Source organism: Necator americanus, chromosome III, assembly GCF_031761385.1.
Source record: "Necator americanus strain Aroian chromosome III, whole genome shotgun sequence".
Classification (NCBI taxonomy): Eukaryota; Metazoa; Nematoda; class Chromadorea; order Rhabditida; family Ancylostomatidae; genus Necator; species Necator americanus.
This window is the reverse complement of record NC_087373.1, coordinates 1,961,622-1,980,345: the sequence shown is the minus strand read 5'-3', so window position 1 is coordinate 1,980,345 and position 18,724 is coordinate 1,961,622. Positions and strand designations below refer to the sequence as shown.

The 18,724-nt window shown below is 35.1% G+C and overlaps 1 protein-coding gene across 2 annotated transcripts; it reads right to left on the bottom strand.

Moving 5' to 3' along the window:
- Positions 1–2,802: 2,802 nt before the first annotated feature.
- RB195_008355 (uncharacterized protein) lies at positions 2,803–16,669 on the bottom strand (the record flags this gene model as incomplete). Of its 2 annotated transcripts, none has more annotated exons than XM_064194799.1 (11): positions 2,803–2,976; positions 3,039–3,159; positions 3,233–3,295; positions 3,357–3,426; positions 3,486–3,643; positions 4,751–4,830; positions 5,133–5,254; positions 5,346–5,422; positions 5,853–5,947; positions 7,970–8,124; positions 16,636–16,669. In XM_064194799.1, the coding sequence occupies 11 exons, from the start codon at positions 16,667–16,669 to the stop codon at positions 2,803–2,805; spliced, it is 1,149 nt and encodes a 382-aa protein (XP_064045944.1). The 2 variants fall into 2 exon arrangements, with proteins under 2 accessions (XP_064045944.1, XP_064045945.1); XM_064194800.1 differs by lacking the exon at positions 16,636–16,669 and adding an exon at positions 16,398–16,590 and having other exon boundaries at positions 7,970–8,106.
- Positions 16,670–18,724: the final 2,055 nt, after the last annotated feature.

The window sequence follows — 18,724 nt, the reverse complement described above, 5'->3', positions numbered from 1 at the left end:
GGGATTAGAAAAATCCATGGAAGCGAGCTAGACCCATTTTTCAAAGGAACGCTTGATACCAAAACTCCTTGAAGGTTGTGTATAACGAAATTGACGATTTTATGATTTCTATACGAATAGATAAGGATAGAGGTGTAGTTCACGTGTCGTACAAGCGTAATCCGGAAATTCCCACTAGTAATCCAGATGTGAAGGCGTATGTGTGTGATCCTCTTTCACTAACGATGCAACTTATTACGAACAATAGACGAGCACGATACTCAAGGGGTCTGCAATTGTGCGGCACCTTCTGGTGTTTAAAGGCATCACCCCACGAATCTGAGGTGGTGCAGATTTCAGGTGGAGTATTCGTATACAGAATGGGAGACTACGGAGAGGGAGGTGATTCCGTCCACTTCTTCCTAATTGCCGTAAAAAAACGGCCCGGAAGATGCGGCGCCGCATAAGACTGGCGCGCTCCAATCGAACTCGTTGTAGAAAGTAGCGCGCCGGAACGCTCGAAGACGTGTCTTCCGGGCCATTTTTTACGGCAATTAGGAAGAAATGGACGGAATCACCCCCCTCTCCTTAATCTACGATCCCGTATACGGATACTCCACCTGAAATCTGCACCACCTCAGATTTGTGGGTGATGCCTTTAATTCAGTTACATCATAAAGGATCATAAAAGTCAGACGACTTCGGAACAAGCCACGGTTTATCCCGTAATGAGTTGCATCGTTGGGGAGAGACAGGATCATAGAAGGCTGGTTCTCACACTTTTTTCTGGAGTATTAAGCGGCGAACAAGCGTAGTCATGTTCATACTCGTGGACTACACTTCTTTCTTTTCCTGGAGAGATCCCAATTTCGCGATATACTGCCTTTAAGCTTTATTATTTGGTCACCGGTCATAATTTAAGTGTACCACCGACGCCTAATCGATTTCTTGAAAAGAGCAAATTTTCCCTTTCGAGAAGTTGAACAATATTTTGGGAGTGGTATAACGAGCTGTAATAATCGCTGGTCATAATGAGGTCTGGAATTAGAATTCATTCGAAAAATTCTATTTGAAGTGAAATACCAGGAGAACAAAGGCAAAGGACACATTGTTCGGATCGATTTCACAAATCATGTGCAAAATCCACATGCTTTTCATGTGCTCTTAGTACGGAAAACCGCTTAGTTCAATTTAGCGGCGCTGATCGATTTCGGTCTTTAGTGTATTCAGTGAACCGAATGAATATGAACATGAAAATAGGCGTTACTGAATTTCAGATCGCATCAGATACATCGGGAATCGATAGACACAGTTATTGATCCGATCCGATAAATGAAATGTCAATTCGATATCAAAAAGAGCATTGACCATTTGAGAAAAAAAAAGTCATTTCAATCGATTCATTCATCACAGCCTCAAATTTATAACCAAGTAGGAAAAAACTGCAAAAAAATAGGAAAAAAATACTGTAACTCGTGTCAAAGGGCCTCTGCCCCATATCTTCACCCCTTTGAACCTCTTTTTTTCACTTTTTTCCTTCAGCTTTCTTCGTGTTTGATTATAAAATTGAGGATACATCGAGGTCACAAAATTTTTTCTCCTGTCTTTTTGCACCCGACAGCTGCCCCACTCTCTGGGGAAGAGTAGACGGCTGGTGTTCGAACGCCAGCGACGGCGGCTGAAATTCGAGGGGGTTCGGATTTCAGGCGTTCCGGAGAGCAGAAGAAAATAATGCATAGAAATTGCCAGTCTTTAGTTTTTTTTTTACAAGTAATGATGATATTTATAGCTTCTCAGGGCTAGCGAAAAAATTATTCCAATGTTATTTCTTCATTTTCCGTTATATTTGTTTATATTTCATTAACATTAGTATTCATATATTACTTTTTCAGCATTTATATTTTATTATTATATATTTTATTTTGTATTTTTGTATACCATTTCATTTACGGATTTACATAGAGAAGACATTTTATTTATTTAAAAAATGTGTTGCACCACATCCATATTAGCTACTCTTCTATCTCCTGGGACCTCCGTCTGGACTCACGTTGATCACCCTCATCACCTATCACCTGTACTCCCATTATCCGTCGATTTGCTCGAGCAGGTGCCAGTAGTTCTTCCATCGGTCGAAAAGCACACAAGAATTTTGAACCGTACATTTCTGGATCCAGCGGTTTTTGCTGATCACGAAAACTTTAGGGGACGATTAGTGCCTCTCCCTAAGCGTTTATAGCCGATTTTTGGACATTATCCCTACTTCCATGGAACCTGGACCACTAAACCACTTAATTCTGGATGGATGTGGAGTCTGAATGGATGTGGATTCTGAATAATGGTGGAAATCTCAAGAGTTGCCTCAAGCATTCATCAGTAGACAAGAAAGTGTATAAATGCCACTATTTATCCCTCGATTCCCCCCGGGGTCCCTCAACCATGATTTATAATGTTTTATAGTACAGTGTAACAGATGAGAGAGGAAAAGCTGATCCCATGCGGTGAGACGAGTTCAGCTGCACTCTAATGAAAATGTTAGCAGATGTTGCTCGGTATTGATTGGATGGATCTTGGAAATATCGGAAAGATCCGAAGAAAAATTACGGGGAAAAAAGGCGGCAGCAATTTTGCACATTTTCTTGCACAAAAGACCAAATCCACACCGTCACATCGCTTTGTTTTTTCTTGCAGTAAGGAATTTCCCGAGATTTTATACTACCCGGACGCAGAATGGAACCAAATTCCAGCTACCGTAATCCAGAATTCAGAAAAAAGCAGTTTTTGGGACAGCACAGAACGAATTGATTGAAGCATTTATACACGTTATTTTCTCATTTTATTGTCATATTCTTGCAAAAATTTATGTCCTGTAGTCCTCGTAGATTCGTCCAAATTGATATGTAATAGGGCGTTTTCAATCATCACCCGATGAATATAGAGGTATTGTACCTCGGTTTGTATACATTGTGCACGTGCACATCGTAATTCTCGTGCGATCTGTAACGTTGAAAGATCCACTTGGTACGATATCGATCGCAGAGCGTTATCTAGCGAATTACCTGTTCAAAATCGATTTTATTCCCGGCGACAACCTTTTGAAGGGCCATTTCTAGGGCTAAAATGCTGCCTGTACGTCCAATTCCTGCTGAGCAATGAACTACGCACGGTGCACCTCGCACCCTTGAAAACAATATCATTAATGAGTCGCTAATAGCGCAGAAAAACTGAGAAAATTCAACACGAATGAACGCACCTATCCAATAACTGCAAAGGTATTCTACATGAATTGTGGTCTGGAACACCTCGGTCAGGCCAACTAAAAAATTTCAAAAAATACAATTTTGGCCAAAAAGATGGAAAATATATCCAAAACCTACGTAGTCCATCGAAATAGCCTAAGAAACAATGGTTTTCGTTGTTCTGACGTTAATTCACCATCAGCTGCTGCTGAAAAAATACTGTTAAGGTGAAAATACCGCTATAAGGAGAGTTACAGCATTACCTACCGTAGTTTGAGTTCAACTCAACCATTAGGGATGTGATAGTGGAAAATTCATCGACTTCTTCGCCGGTATTTTTTACTTGTACGGTTGGCATAACATCACATTTACCGACAGTTTCCGGCCAGTATAGTGAACATTTTGGTCGGCCATCTTCACACGGTCTGCAATTACACAAGTTCTTAATTTCAAGATATCGTGCTGGTGTGAGTGCTGCTATCGGAAGGAAAAAAAAACAATTTCCGGATTGGAATCCAAAGGAAGGAATGGTGGATTTGAAGGAAACTAATTTTAATTCTGAAACGAAATTACACCACAAAAATTTAACTTGATACAGAAAAAGTTAAAAGTTCGGCAAAAATGTTGATTTTGTGGAAGCAAGGAGAACCAATGATTAGACATGGGACAGTTCTCTGAATTATTCAACCTTTCTTATTTGAATTATGATAGGGCTGGCTGTGGCGCAGTTGGTTAGAGGTGTGTTGTAGGTTAATGGTTCGAATCCGCCCTGGTGCTCATCAAGCCTTTCATCCCTCTGTGGTTGATAAGTTGGTACCAGACTTGACTCATCGGGTAGCACCCGCAAGTCACTTTACAGCCTATACACGGTCGTAAACCTCAAACGATTCTGAATTAAAGTGAATGTGGGGGCGCATCTCAAGCGGATTGATTAACGCCAGAGATCTTATCTTATTAATTAATTCTTCTATTCCTTATGGTTCCTAAATAAACGTATAAACGGAGCAAGTTTGCACCACGGCTGGGATAACATCGCTAACATCACGGCGAACGTTACTGGCCCTACTGAGTTGGGGGGCACAACGATTTAGGTTTTTTTTTTGTTTTTTTGTTTCCAGGTGTAAGTCTGGCACCGGGGATTTATCGACTTCGTTAAGTATGAGGCATTTGAGAGGATATATTGCAAATGTTCTTACTTTCCAGGCTCTGACGAAGGCGACAATGCCGAAACGTTAGCCGTAATAAAGTTTGTTAACAATCCTGGCTATTGCTTTAATTTGACTATCAACACCTTATCTTATTGTTTGAAATATTCTATTCCTTGTCGATCTAGTACAAGGGATAAAAGGGGTTAAGTTTCTGGAGTTAATCAATCCGCTTGGCACTCGCCCCCACGTTCACTTCAACTTAGGCTCGTTCGAGGTTTACGAACGTGTAACTGGGCTATACAGTGACTTGCGAACATGTTCCGTCTTTAGTTTCTTATATTTCAACTATCTTGAACTGGAAAAAAATGTGATTAGCTCACTTACTTGCATAGCATGAGTACATTTTCTATCCGCTCTTGAAAGATCATCCGCCAAAAATCGTGAATTGTTGATTGTAATGGACCCTGAATAGGCCACATTTACGTGTCGGTACCACTTTTCCGTAGTCGAAACTCAGAAAAAAAATTCTTAGGACACCAATTTCTATGGAACATTTTGTCTATCATTTTTCTTCGTGAAAAAATCAAAGACCTCAGTTGAGGACTACTTCTCTGCAATTAAAACTACACTCAAGTGAAAACTCAAATGAAATATGCGGAAAGCTCAGAAATTACGTTCATTCTACGGATTCTCTGGAATTTATCCAAGTTCAAAAATTGAAAACAGTAGTATTTTTGTTTTCAAGATGACCACAGATTCTCCTCACCTGAGTGCAAATAAATTTGGTGGTGAGCAGAGGTGAATTGACGAAATTTGCATGAATATAATCACCATAGTCCTTCTCACCCAATTTTAATTTCACTCTTGTTGAATCTGTGCAAACCACGTCTGAAAACAAAGAAAACTCCTGCAACAACAAAACAACAACTAGCGTGAACCACCAAAATGACAAGAAGAAAAATCCAGAAGACACACTTACCTGAGTATCTGTTCTTCATCATATTCGCTCTGAACGCTTCATATGTAGCGGTAGTATCATAAAAATTATCCAAACGTCTGCAATCAACATTTTTTTTAGGTCCTGAGGATTCTTTCCGCTAACACAATATATATTTATTGATCATCGTACTACGAAGACTACAAAGTTCACTATCAATGCGTTTTCAGAGCATTCGACAACGCCGCGAAAAACATGAATCAAAAGCATTGGTTGATAGGGTCCCAATAGCTCTATTAGGTTCCAAAATCGAAGAAAACAATAAGCAAAGAGGAGGAGCATAGCTCAATGAAAGAAAAGAGATTTTTTTAAATCTCAAGATCATGAAGAAAGTAGAGATAAAATTTTTAGAAGAAGAATAAAATCAAAAATATTTTAGTATGAATATTATCCGCAGGAAACTTTCTTTTCTTCAGCCTTAATGTTCCTACGTGCTAATTTCACTAAAATCCAGAAATATGAGAGGATATAAAACTAAAAAGATCTCACCTATACTCTTTAACAATCCCATCGACACCTTTCTCTGTTATTCGTTCGACAAACTCAGCCAGAACTTTTAGTGATCGATCGGTGCTTACGCCAGACTAGAAAAATATTCAATAAACAACCATAAATTCAGATGACACAACGGAACACACGTTTATGGATAAAATTACAAAAAAAAAAATGCAAATATCCTGTTTGTTAACAGAAAAAAGACCAACTATTCAAGATCAAAAATAAATGAGAAGAAAAAAAAAGGACATAAATAGGAATGAAAACAAAATGAATAAATTATAGCAGTTTAAATACTGCAGTTGGAAAAAAAAAGATGATAGATGCGAAATCTGCAAAAACCATAGAAAAATTTTCATTCACTGTTATTTGATCACCTCTCAGATTTACCACGAAAAATTCTGAAGACAATTATACTGGAACGATTTTGCGTGAAATCTCATTAGCTCTAGGAAAATATCGCCCAATACCAAAACTTATGGACTCAGGATTAATAATTCAGTTTATTATATGATTTCAAACCTGAGTACTACGGAAAACCTCACTACTATCGCATTTCCCGCCAATGATGTCATTAATTACGAAATTCAGAAACTTCTTAGGCGAAGAAGAAGAAGAAAAAAAGAAACGAAATGAAAACGTGGTTAGGATGGCCTATCTGACAAAAAACCTAGATAATTGTTTGCACATGATGTAAATCTGCATGATGTAGCGACAAATTATTAACATTCTTCAAATTATTGAGGTCGAACGAGTTGACGAATCACCACGTATCTGCCCCGCCCTATTGGTTCTTATATCACTATATATTTGTGCGTTCTCCTTTTCTTCAATGAAATCAGTGTGGATTTATGGCTGAGGCAAGTATATTTCCCTACAAATATGCATTTTATCGAACTTTTTTTCCAACAATAACCTAAGATATGTGTTTAAGATGTATTATCTTTTCTCAAAAATATATTAAATATTATTATTATTATTATTATTATTATTATTACTATTATTATTATTATTATCAATACATACATTATCTTTTCTTTCGCTAAAATGTGCCGCGTTATTGAAGAGTTAATCTAATTTCTAGCGAATCCACTCAAGTCACAAACCGATGAGTAGGTAACTACGTCAAATGAAGAAGCTAGGAAATAGAAAGGCAGATTAGAAACAGAACAGAACGAACACAGGGGCAATTCTGAAAGAAATTTAATTTAAAGCAAAGAGTAAAAATTATCTATAAATTTTGAATTCAAAAATTCAGATCTATCTACCCTTTCGTTCAATTTTAAGTCATTCATTGAGAGTAAAGAGTGACAAAAATATTGAACATAGAGCGTTTCAAACTCTCCCTTTTCATGTATTATTTTTTTTCAATAGAAAAGAACTCAACATCAAAAAAGGCGCTAAAAAATACTTCGAAAAAAAATTATTTTATAAAGTTGTTCAACGTTGAGGCTAAAGTACACTCTATAACTTTTTTTTCAAGATCTGAAGGAAAACAAAATTTAAGGTATTTTAGATAAATAAGTAATTAAATAATTAGATAAATAAAACAGAGAGGAATGGAGTCAAGAAACGTCAAAAAAAGTCAAAAGTCAAAAAAAAATGGAGCCTTTCTCGACAAAAACAATTCCTTCTTCAAATGCTTAAGTGTAATATATCAGAAAATTGGCAGGAGAATGCTAGCAGTAATACTAGAGCGAATTTTCCAATCCTTTTGTTTAAGTACTTTTTTATTAGATAAGAATATCACGCGTTGCTTCGTTCAGCTTCAAAAAAAGACTAAATTAGATTTTAAAAATTAGAATTAGATTAAAAAATCAGATTAAAAAGAGAAAAAAAGAAGAAAATTATAGGAATAAAGGCGATATAGAGCAGAAGTGAGAAGAAAACGCGTTTCCAAATTGGCATAAGGATACCGATTTTAAAAATTTAGAGAATAAAAAATCCGTTGAATAGCTTCGAAAAAAATGGTGAATTCAACAAATACAAAAATCCAACCAGACCTCTCAAGAACCTCCCTCTAACAACAAGAACTCAGAAAAAAAAGAGTTATCTGGACAGTGAGAAAAGAAAAAAAATAGGAAAATAACGATGAATACGCATGCGCTCACCCCATTTTCCTTTTCCATTCGATTATTCCGCTGTTTATCAGCATCGGCACGTGTCGTCTTTGACGCGCCAACGGCCGATTGTAGGCCTCCCCACACTCGGGACGCGAACGATGAGAGCTCAGATGCCGCCACTGTTACTGAAACGCAAGGATCTCCTGGATGATACGACACGTACAGTTATACCGTAAACAAAACGGAACAGAACAACCTTTAATATATGGCAAGAGTCAAAATATGAATATGTCAAAAAAGCGGAAACTTACAGAGAAATTCTCAAGAAATAGAGAAGTAGATTTTTCTTGAGAATCTAGAGTATAAAATTGAAGAAAGGAATTGAAAATGGAAAAATCTAATTTTTCCTGAGAATTTCTCTCTAAATTTCTGCTCACTCACTCGGATGAAAACTGTCAAAAATTTGCAGCTATAGAAAGGCTAAACATTGTAAAATCACAGGAAAAAAACTTATCAGGAGCCATTACCAGGAAAAATCATTAATCTTCAATTCCTCTCTTCTTGAAACGTCAGCATGGTAAACTGGATTTATGTTTTCTTTTTTTTTCCCCCAACGAGGTTTCCGTGAAATTTTATTTATCGCCTGATGTTTCAACAACTTCGCCTTTATCAAAAACCAGCAAACCCACTAATCGGTGAGATTGGCTTTGATAAAGGCGAAGCTGTGGAAAAATCAGGCCATAAATGAAGTTTCAACGAGAAAAAAATCTCACCAGCAAAACAAGAAAACAAAAAATCCTCATATCATTGTTTCCTCACGCTTCTCTGTCCACTTTCAGCTTATCATTGACAGAATATGGTAAAAAAATTCCAGGAAGTTTTGAAGCAAGTAGAGCAATCAATAATAAACAGCAGAGAAAAAAGACACATCTATAGAAAAATAAGAGAAAACCCCGGTTGTTTTTCCGCATAGAATTTCATGCAAATCCGTTCGGCAAACAATAGAGCACGACATTTGCAGCGAAATAAAGCGAAAAAAAAAAACACGAACGATGAATGGAATGACATTCAACAGAGCACATTCAACGATTATTTTCAGGGGACGATGCCTGGGCACCGGAGATAAACGATGACTACCATAATCATCCGAAAAAAAAAGCTGGCTGAAAACAAATCCGATGTTGAACGCAAGAATCAACAGGGATCTCCACACGGCTTACCACATTTTCACTAATGTGAAAGGAAAAACTTGACCTCTTGACGACGACAACGAAAAACGCTTCATAACTCGTTTCGTCCTTGAGATTTATGAGCGGAAGAGAAATAAAAATCGAATGAAAACTTGAATTCATTTCAGAGAAGGAATAAAATTCTCAGCAATATCATAAACTCTGCAAACCTCTCGTGTCACTTCATCAAACATATTCGTCAATTCTTCAGTAGGTTTCAAAGAAAAACAAAGGGGCTCCACGAAAAAAAAAACGCAAAGATTGAGAGAAAGACTGCTTAGTGTAAAATGTCTCAATTCATCCAAGTTTCCTCACAATATTCTTTAATATCCAGCATTTTTTTTATTCGCTTTTCTTTTTATTCGCTTTCTATTCGGAATTTCCTTTTCACAAATCAATTTCTTCTTCAATTACTGGAATTGGAAATGCTCTCAACTCTTTCCATCTAATTCCCAATCCCTACCTTTTTTTTCAAAATTTCCAGAGAAACTACGAATATCTGAAAATATTTATCAGTACCTGCTTATTTACCTTCTTTTTCCTACCATCTATCTACGGACAAAACACGAAAATAATAATAGCTTTGTCTCTGTTATTTACAATTTCTCCTTCGCAAAACTTCCTTTTCACGTTTCCAACAGTTGGTTATTGAGATTTTTCCTACAACTTCATTTTCAACTGGCATTTATTCGATAATTCTCGCTCAAAAATTCTATTGAGGATGAGAATTTATTCATTTGTTGCCCTCTCAGACTAACATAAGCTTAAAGAATATGAAATGCTTCGAGCAATGGGACGGGAAATGACGTCGTTGGGTAAAAAAAGCAAGACGTATGGTCACTGATTCACTAAGTCACGAATGACATCATTAACTCGACTCGGGATTTCCGACTTGACATTTCGGAAGCAAACTTCGGGGGACAAACCCAAAATCCTAACTTAGAGCTTAGATAAATAAAATATTGAGAAAAATATCAAGAAATAGAGAACAATTTGCTCTCCGGACAACCACTACTCCTTATCTTTACGAGAATTTCCACTAAAAAAAAATACGAACATCGATCTACAAATTGTAGCAGTGGCACTTAGCTGGAGATTATGTCAATTTTTCTCCAAAAACCTACAAAATCAATGTTTCAATGGATATTTTGCAACCATAAACTGTCACTTGTGGATAGTCGAATTTAAGCAACAGCCAAGATTGTTAACAAACTTTATTACCGTTAACGTTTCGGCGTCGTTGCCTTCGTCAGAGCCAGGAAAGTCAGATCCTCAGTGATATATCCTCCCAAATCCCTCATCCAGAACAAGTCGTCATCATTCCCTAAGATGCTAAATCCACAATCGAAACCAAAAGAGTCCAAAACCTCGTTGTGCTCACCTAGGTAGCCAAATGATCAAATCCCAAATCACAAATGATCTGACTTTCCAGGCTTTTCTGAAGAAGTCGACGACGCCGAAACGTTAGCCGTAATAAAGTTTGTTAACAATCTTGGCCGTTGCTAAATTGGACTATCGACAATCGCTGCAATTTCCATGCCAAGATTCAAGCATAGATGCGATCGTCGGAGCCGGTGCTCTCACCTCCTTCACCTTTGAACGGTTGGGGAAGGGACCTCCTTCACTTCTAAACGGTTGGTGAAATTACCCCCTTCACTTTTGAACGGTTGGCGAAAGGACTCCCTTCACTTCAGCTGCACCCCATGGGCTAAACCCCCTTCGTCTGAGGAGGGTCCGGCTTTTCCCTATCGCATCTATGGATTCAAGGAAAGTCGAACTTTCGCACTTCATAAATTAATATAATCGCAAATTGTGTACAAAAAGCGGAAGGGGGAAAAAACGCATTCCATAAAAATGCAAAAGAAAACTAGGATTCGTGAAATTAAAAAGTATGAGTAATAGGAGGAAATATGCGGGATGAATGCGACAGGAACGCTTCGTCAGCCTCATGTACATGACCAATTCCACAAAGACCAACGACTGCCGGGCTTTCGTGCTGAGTCGTCGGCGCGCGTCCATTGAGAGCACTGCCCGCAGTATTCAGAAGTCGATTGCAACATCTCGAGAATGGCACTTGCCAGGCCGTTCGATGGGGAAGATTTTGCGAGAAAAATTACCCCTATTCCCTCCACGTTACATTTCAGACAACTAAGACCATATTTTGAGTGGAAAAAAAAGAAAATATATAGATTTCATTATAAATTATAAAGTATAACATAAAAAATACAGAAAATAAAACTAAACTATAAATAAATATTATAGCTATAAAATATGAATCAGTTTTTTTCACTACAAAAATATAAAAGATATTTGAACTAATCGTATTAACTCGTGAATTATTAAAAACTTACAAAAAATTAAAAATTGGAGCAAAAATGTGGAAAATAAAACTAACTATAAATAAATATTATAGCTATAAAATTTTTTGTATCAGTTGTAAATTTCCATTGAAAAATATAAAAGATATTTAAACTAATCGTATTAACTCGTAAATTATTATAGAAACCATTAAATATTACTCAAAAAATAAACAGTAAATCAGTTTTAAGAGTTTATTGGGAGGATTTGGAGGCAAATGTTAGCAAATTTTATGGAAAAATACAAATGTTATGGAGGAAAAGATGTAGAGGCGAACTAATTGCATCAAATAGTAATTTTTCAAATAATTTTACCTGAAAAAACATCCTAAACCAGACATTGAATAAATTCTATTCATTTTTGTAAGGAAATATAGATGAGGTTACAAATTTCATACCAAAACAAAAATAGAAACTAACTATCCTTTCTTAATCGTGAATTATTTCAGAGTTTCTTAAAATTTACTATAAACTAGGAACCACTATAAGGGATGATATCAAATCAAATCATGCCATTACCATGATTAAAATTGACTTTAAAAAAATTAATTAAAATTTTTCCAAGCATCAGTCATTTAGCAATCAATCAGTCAACAACATTTAGCAATTTAGAATAGGAACAAACATGGTTAGAAGTCTGAGGGGAATCACCTCCCTGGAGTCCCAGAGAGAAAAATAACAAAGAAATTCCTCAAAATTCTCGGATTTTCTCGAAATTTCTCCCGAAATTCGTTTTTTTTCGAATTTTTAGAAAGTTTTAAGGTATACCTCTATCAAAGAGACTCACTTATACATACACAAACACATCTCATTCACACACACACACGGACTCTGTGGACAACGATCGATACACGACTGATATCAAATAGATAGCCACACTCAACTCACTAGCCCGAGACAACACTTATCATAAAAATCCCCCTCGTGAAACGTCAGCTCTGATTTCTTCACACATTCTAAGCCGATAAGCCGAGCCGAGCAAGAACTATGAAGCGACAGGTAAGCGGAGCCAAGTACGAACCTGCAGATTTAGGCGAGAATCAGAGCGAAACAAGAAAAATACCCATTAAAACTCTAAAAATAAAACATAAATAAATGAAGAATGATTAAATATGTGTGCGTGAAGGAAAGAAATATAATACGAAATAATAAATATAAAAAATAAGAAATAATATACTCCAGAAATACGTCAGAACCAAGCGAATCGCATAGATTTCTATATTGTTCAATTAATAACTTATTTCCAATTATTTCATTTGTTTTTCCTTTTAATTCTAATTTAGTGCATAAATTTAAGGTCATATTTGCCAAGTATAACTATTCAAGCATAAATCAAATTCAAATTTCAAAAGGTTAAATGTTAGTTAAAGACGTTACGATTGAAAGAAACAGTCTTTTCGTGATGAGACCCGCAAGTAAAATCAATAATATAACATTTCGTTTCACCTCCAGCAAACATGGTAACACTTCGATATCGTTCGAGTTACGGGAGAACCAGTTGCAAGCAACCTGTTCTCGATCACCATACATTTCACGCAGGTAATTTCAAGGATTGTTTGTAGAACTATCAATCAAACACACTGAACAAGCCACGTATTGATTTATTGATTTTTGCCCTCCCTTCAGTGGGGATATCATTCAATCTCTTCTTAATAATAGTATTACACTATTACAATCCTTGAAATTACCTTTAGGAGTAAACTATGGGGTCAGCCCTTCACACTCAAAGCTTTGAACCATAAAAGAAACACACTGAAGAAAGTTAAAATGATTTCATTCGACTCGAATATCGAATGAATGAATTGAATAGAGTTAGTTTGGAATTACAACTTAGACCCATCTGTAATCAAATTTTCACAAAATATCTTCGAACAAAAAATTCATGGATTGGATTTCACGGAAAACTCAGAAGATCCTTTCAGTGTTCTTAAGCAGCTCCAATTTCAGCCATCTTTTTCTTCTGCAGTAAGAGTTCTTCTAATAAAACAGCCAAACATGAAGGCAAATGATGATTTCAGGAGAAAATAAGTGCATGGAATAAGTTCACAAAAATTCTCCGTCTTTCTTCCCTTACTTTTTTTTATTTCCATTCGCTGTACTTCTTCATTTCTACACTGTTCTACAGCCTTACGTAAACAATAAAAACAAATATATAAATAAATATTGCATACAAATATAAGTAATTTATTGATAATATATTGCTATGCATATAAGTAAATATTGCTAAATTAGAAGAAAAAAAAAGAAGAAAAGAAAAATCCAAATAGAATGAAAGAAGAATGAGCAGTACTTGAAAAAAAAACAAAGCAAGTTACCTAGAAAAAAAAAGTGAAATAGAAGAATAAATATGTAGAGGAGATTTAACAAGAATGATGCAAAGAATGCAGGAAAAGTCTAGGATATATGGTAATAATAAAGAAGAAAAAGAAGAAAAAAAGAGAGAAACGAACGGCCAGTCATAACTCGCTATTATTCCCTTACATGCTGCTTTATTAAATATGGAAACAGCAAATCAGGTGAATGCGAATTCCGCATGATTTCACCATTGCGTGCATTTGTTTCGCGCATTTATATAATAGTTCGATGAACTTTTTAGATATTAGATGAAATGGTTTTTCGCTCCCTATACGCATAGTCACCTAAATGCACTCCACCTATGAAATATGGAACAGCTCTCAATATGCGTTCATTTGTTTCATAGAATTTATGAATAGTGAGATCAAAAAAAAAAAAAACAAAAAAAACAAATAAGGTCACCATGGAAACATTCGAGAAGAGAAAAAATTGTCGAAAAAAAAAAGACTTGGCACAAAAAAAACCCAAATAAAAAGCGTCATCCCGTGACGAAGTACATATGTACAAACCTTATTATTAGTGAATATAGGACATGGTAGAATAATTATCATGGGAAATTAGATGAATGTTTTACGCTTACGCTAGTACCAGTAGTCCACCTATCAGCTCTCAATTCCGTTATTTAATCACTATTTTTAAGAATTAATAGTCAAAAAAATCCCCTTTCAAGAATAATTACTACTAAAAATTACCCTAAAAATAATAATGACCACGCCAAAATCTTACACACTGCTTGTTGTTTTTTGTCCCATGTAACGCTTCCATACAGCATTCGCTGATTTCACTACTGAGAAATCAAAAAAAAAACTAAAACTAAATTTTAAAATTAAAAATTAAAAAGTTTTTTCATGAACAGAGTGGAACACGTTTCTAGTTTACTTTGAAGGTTCTAGAAAAGGAATTGAATTCTAGAATCCAGGCAAAAAATGCTGTGAAGTAAATCCTAGCAAAAAATGCAGATTAAGAATAGAGAAGAAATAGGTGGAGGGAGAACAGAAGAAAAAAAATCGTATACTTCATATCTGAAACGCAAATTCAATGAAAAATTTTCATTCATGTTCTAAAAGACATTTAATATGTTTAAATTCATCAAATAATAGGAACTTGGGTTGAATGGGCAGTGATCATAAAAAAAAAGACTTTTTTAAAAGATTATATTCGAAATCATATGAATACAATGAAAAATAGCGAAAAAAAGGAAAAATATAGGAGAAAAAAAATAGAATTCCTGGTGATTTTTCAAAAAACTCGATTAAATTCGATTGATATAGCGGCTAATCGCGGTAATGAACATTAGCAAAAAAAAGAGGAAAAATATAGGAGGAAAAAAAAGTAGGATTCCTGGTAACTTTTTCAAAAATTCGATTTATATAGCGGCTAATCACGGTAACGAACATTAGCGAAGAAGAGAAAAAATATAGGAATAAAAGGCAGGATTCCTGGTAACTTTTTCAGAAATTCGATTGATTTAGCGGCTAATCGTGCTCTAAAAAGTGCTGTGCAATTGTACTGTAGCGTGCAACACGCCCACAGAGTGCAAGCGATGCCCCTCGCTATTCAATCTAATTCTAACACTGAAAACCCGCCCCACCGCAGCTCCTCGGGCACGAGGAACAACTGTTTCCAGGAACGAGATGACGACGACGGTCATCGATGGCCGCGATGGCAGCAGCGGCGGCGTCAGTGGCGGCGTCGGCGGCCGCCGAGCTGGCGCTGCCAGTCAGCCAGACAACACATCGCGTTCGTTGCCTGTCGTGTCTGTCTGTTGACGGCGAGAAAGTACAAGACGAAGAAGACGACGCGCGCGCCTGGGAGCCTCCAACATCGGCCGTCGTGACTCACAACGACGACTTGTGCGGTGTGTGTGTGTGTGCGTGTGTGTGTATCGTTTTCTCAACCACATCACACTCATTCGTAGCCGCCGCCACCGCCGCCGCCCTCTACAACCACATGAACGGACGGGCGGTCTCGTAGTCGTCTCTAGTTTTTCCTCCGTCTCGGACAAGACGAAAAAAAAACCCTCCAACACTTTCACTTTCGAATACGAAAACAATCAAAAATCTGAGATTCTACCACGAATTTTCAGTGGAACTATTGACTTTTCTAAATATTTCCTCTCATTTTTCAGAATATGACAATAGATTTCGATGTATTTGTTAGTTTTTAATGTCAGCATAGTTTGTGCATTGGAAACAACAACAAACAACCATCTCTAACAAACAAGAAGAACATTTTTAACAAACATCTCTAGTTCTGATTATTTTAGAGTTCCCTAAGCCTTAAGAGCTACTGAGCGAAAAGGAAAGGCGGCAAGTATCGTGCAGATGCGGTACAATATGAATAATAGTACGATAATAATAATAATAATAATAATAATAATAATAATAATAATAATAATAATAATAATAATAATAATAATGATAGTAATAGTAATAATAATAATAATAATAGTAATAATAATAATAATAATAATAATAAATAATAATAATAACAATAAAAATAATTATAATAACAATAAATAATAATAATAATAACAAATAATAATGATAAATAATAATAATAGTAATAATAATAATAATAATAATAATAATAATAATAATAATAATAATAATAATAATAATAATAATAATAATAATAATAATAATAATAATAGTAATAATAATAATACGACTGACGAGAGTTGCAAAATCCAGTTAGAAGAGGCAGGGAACCAGCAAGTCATGAGCATCTACAACTAACATCTTAACATCCACGTGACACACCAGTGACTCACGCATCCTGAGCCCATCGAGGAGTGTGTAACCCATAAAGGCTCACGATTTAACACGTGATCTTTTACCGGACGTAAACAATAGAAATAGAATAGAAACGCAACTTGTTTTTATTGATTTGCTCGAGCTGCAGCCAGAATTGGCGTTGATCTTTATTAGAATAGAAACGATTTTTCAATCAATTCTCTTAAAAAAAATGGTTTTGGCATGGTAAAACGAAAACGATTTCACTTTCTTATTACTTATTTATTTAGTTATTGGAATTTAATAGTAATACAAAATTTGCTGGATCTTCTATTGTTTATTTGTATTCATTCCTTGCCTCTTACTCTGGGCACGCCCTTGAGCGTAATAAATAAACAAATTTATATTAGATATTGTTTTAAGTAAGTATTATTTACTATTGCCTAGTTATTTGTTTATTACCTCTAAATTACTACTTCTTATATTTAACGTCGCACCGGAGATCTCAAGCGCGAAAGAAACAAGAAATGAAAATGTTGGAAAATTTGTGTAAATGGACTGGATTTAAAAAAAAAACGAGAAAAAAACGGGAAAATACTTTATGGAAAACAGAAGATCCTACATTTATTCATTCGTTCATTCATTCATTCACTCTCCATTATTGTTCCAGAGAAAATAAATAATATTTCAAAGAAAAAGACTAGGAACAAAAGCTGTCCATTCCTTCATGACGCTGTTTTTCTTCTTTTTTTTCTCAATTTCTTGCCGCTCAATTCATTTTAAATTTTCCTTCATTTTCTCTGTTATTATAGCTCCTTCAGTAAAGATGAACACACCTTCCCCTTTTTGTTATTTCTCTAGGTTTTTGTCCTCAGCTACTTTTTTTTAGGCATCGATTTCCTCTACAATTCACCACAGTTTCCATTTAAGCATTTAATTCTGGCATTCATTCACTCATTCACCCATTCATTCATTCATTCATTCATCCAACTGCAAGACACCACGGTTTCCTTTCTATGAAATTTTAAAGTCTCTGCTTTTTCGCTTTAATTCTACCGGATTCAAAGGATGGCAAAACGTTCTATCAGTCCCGCCATTTGTTTTATTCAATTTTTCCCTCTATAACCTTCTCCATCCTTTGACTTCTTTCTGATTTTCTCTCTCTCTATCAACTATGAATCACCATCTTGACGATTCATTTGTTATTTATTTAATCAAAAGAACATGGAATAGGTCGAGAACTAGTTTGTTCAGTATATTGTGACTTCTTTTTTCCCCATACCCACGTAATTGTCTCCTAATCTTTCTTAGTCTAGTTTTTTCGTTAAGAAAAAGTACGCTTTGAATGTTTTACTCGATGTTGAGATTAAACATTCAAAGCGTACTTTTTATAACTTGACAAATTTCTGTTGGATTTTATTCTTTCATTTTTCTGGAAACGGGGAATTTCTTGAACTGCTAATCAATCAAATAAGATTCATAATAATAATAAATACAAAATAATAATAAAAAAATAATAGTGAATCATAATAAATAAGTAGTTTCGAGTCAACGTCGAATTAATGTCCTGAAAATAATTTGATTATCAGATTCATACGTGAATAAATTAAAGATATAAATTGAAAAAAAAAACTGTGGGAATAAAATCACTTATATTCTCTATTTATTTATTTTTTCTTTTTGAAATTAAACTGCTCTATCATTAAGAAGCACATTAACAATGGTTTCCACCTGAATAATGTATTCCATACGTTATATCTATGCTTAAATAATTAATAGATCTAATATTTTAGGACTTTCAAATTAGAATTTTCGAGAATTTCATTGAGGCTGGTCATTATAGTAATATTTTAATAATAAGTAATAATAGCAATATTTTAATAATATTTTAATAATAATAATAATAATAATAATAATAATAATAATAATAATAATAATAATAATAATAATAATAATAATAGTAATAATAGTAACATTATAGTAATAATATTAATAATATCTATATTTCTTACTAGAAGAAAAATCCCAAGCGATCTTCGGTAAACTGTGCGGATCGTCTGGCGCTATTTGAGATAATTGCGATCTGCGTAAATACGCTGCAGCGACGTTTACCAGTTCCTCTTGTTA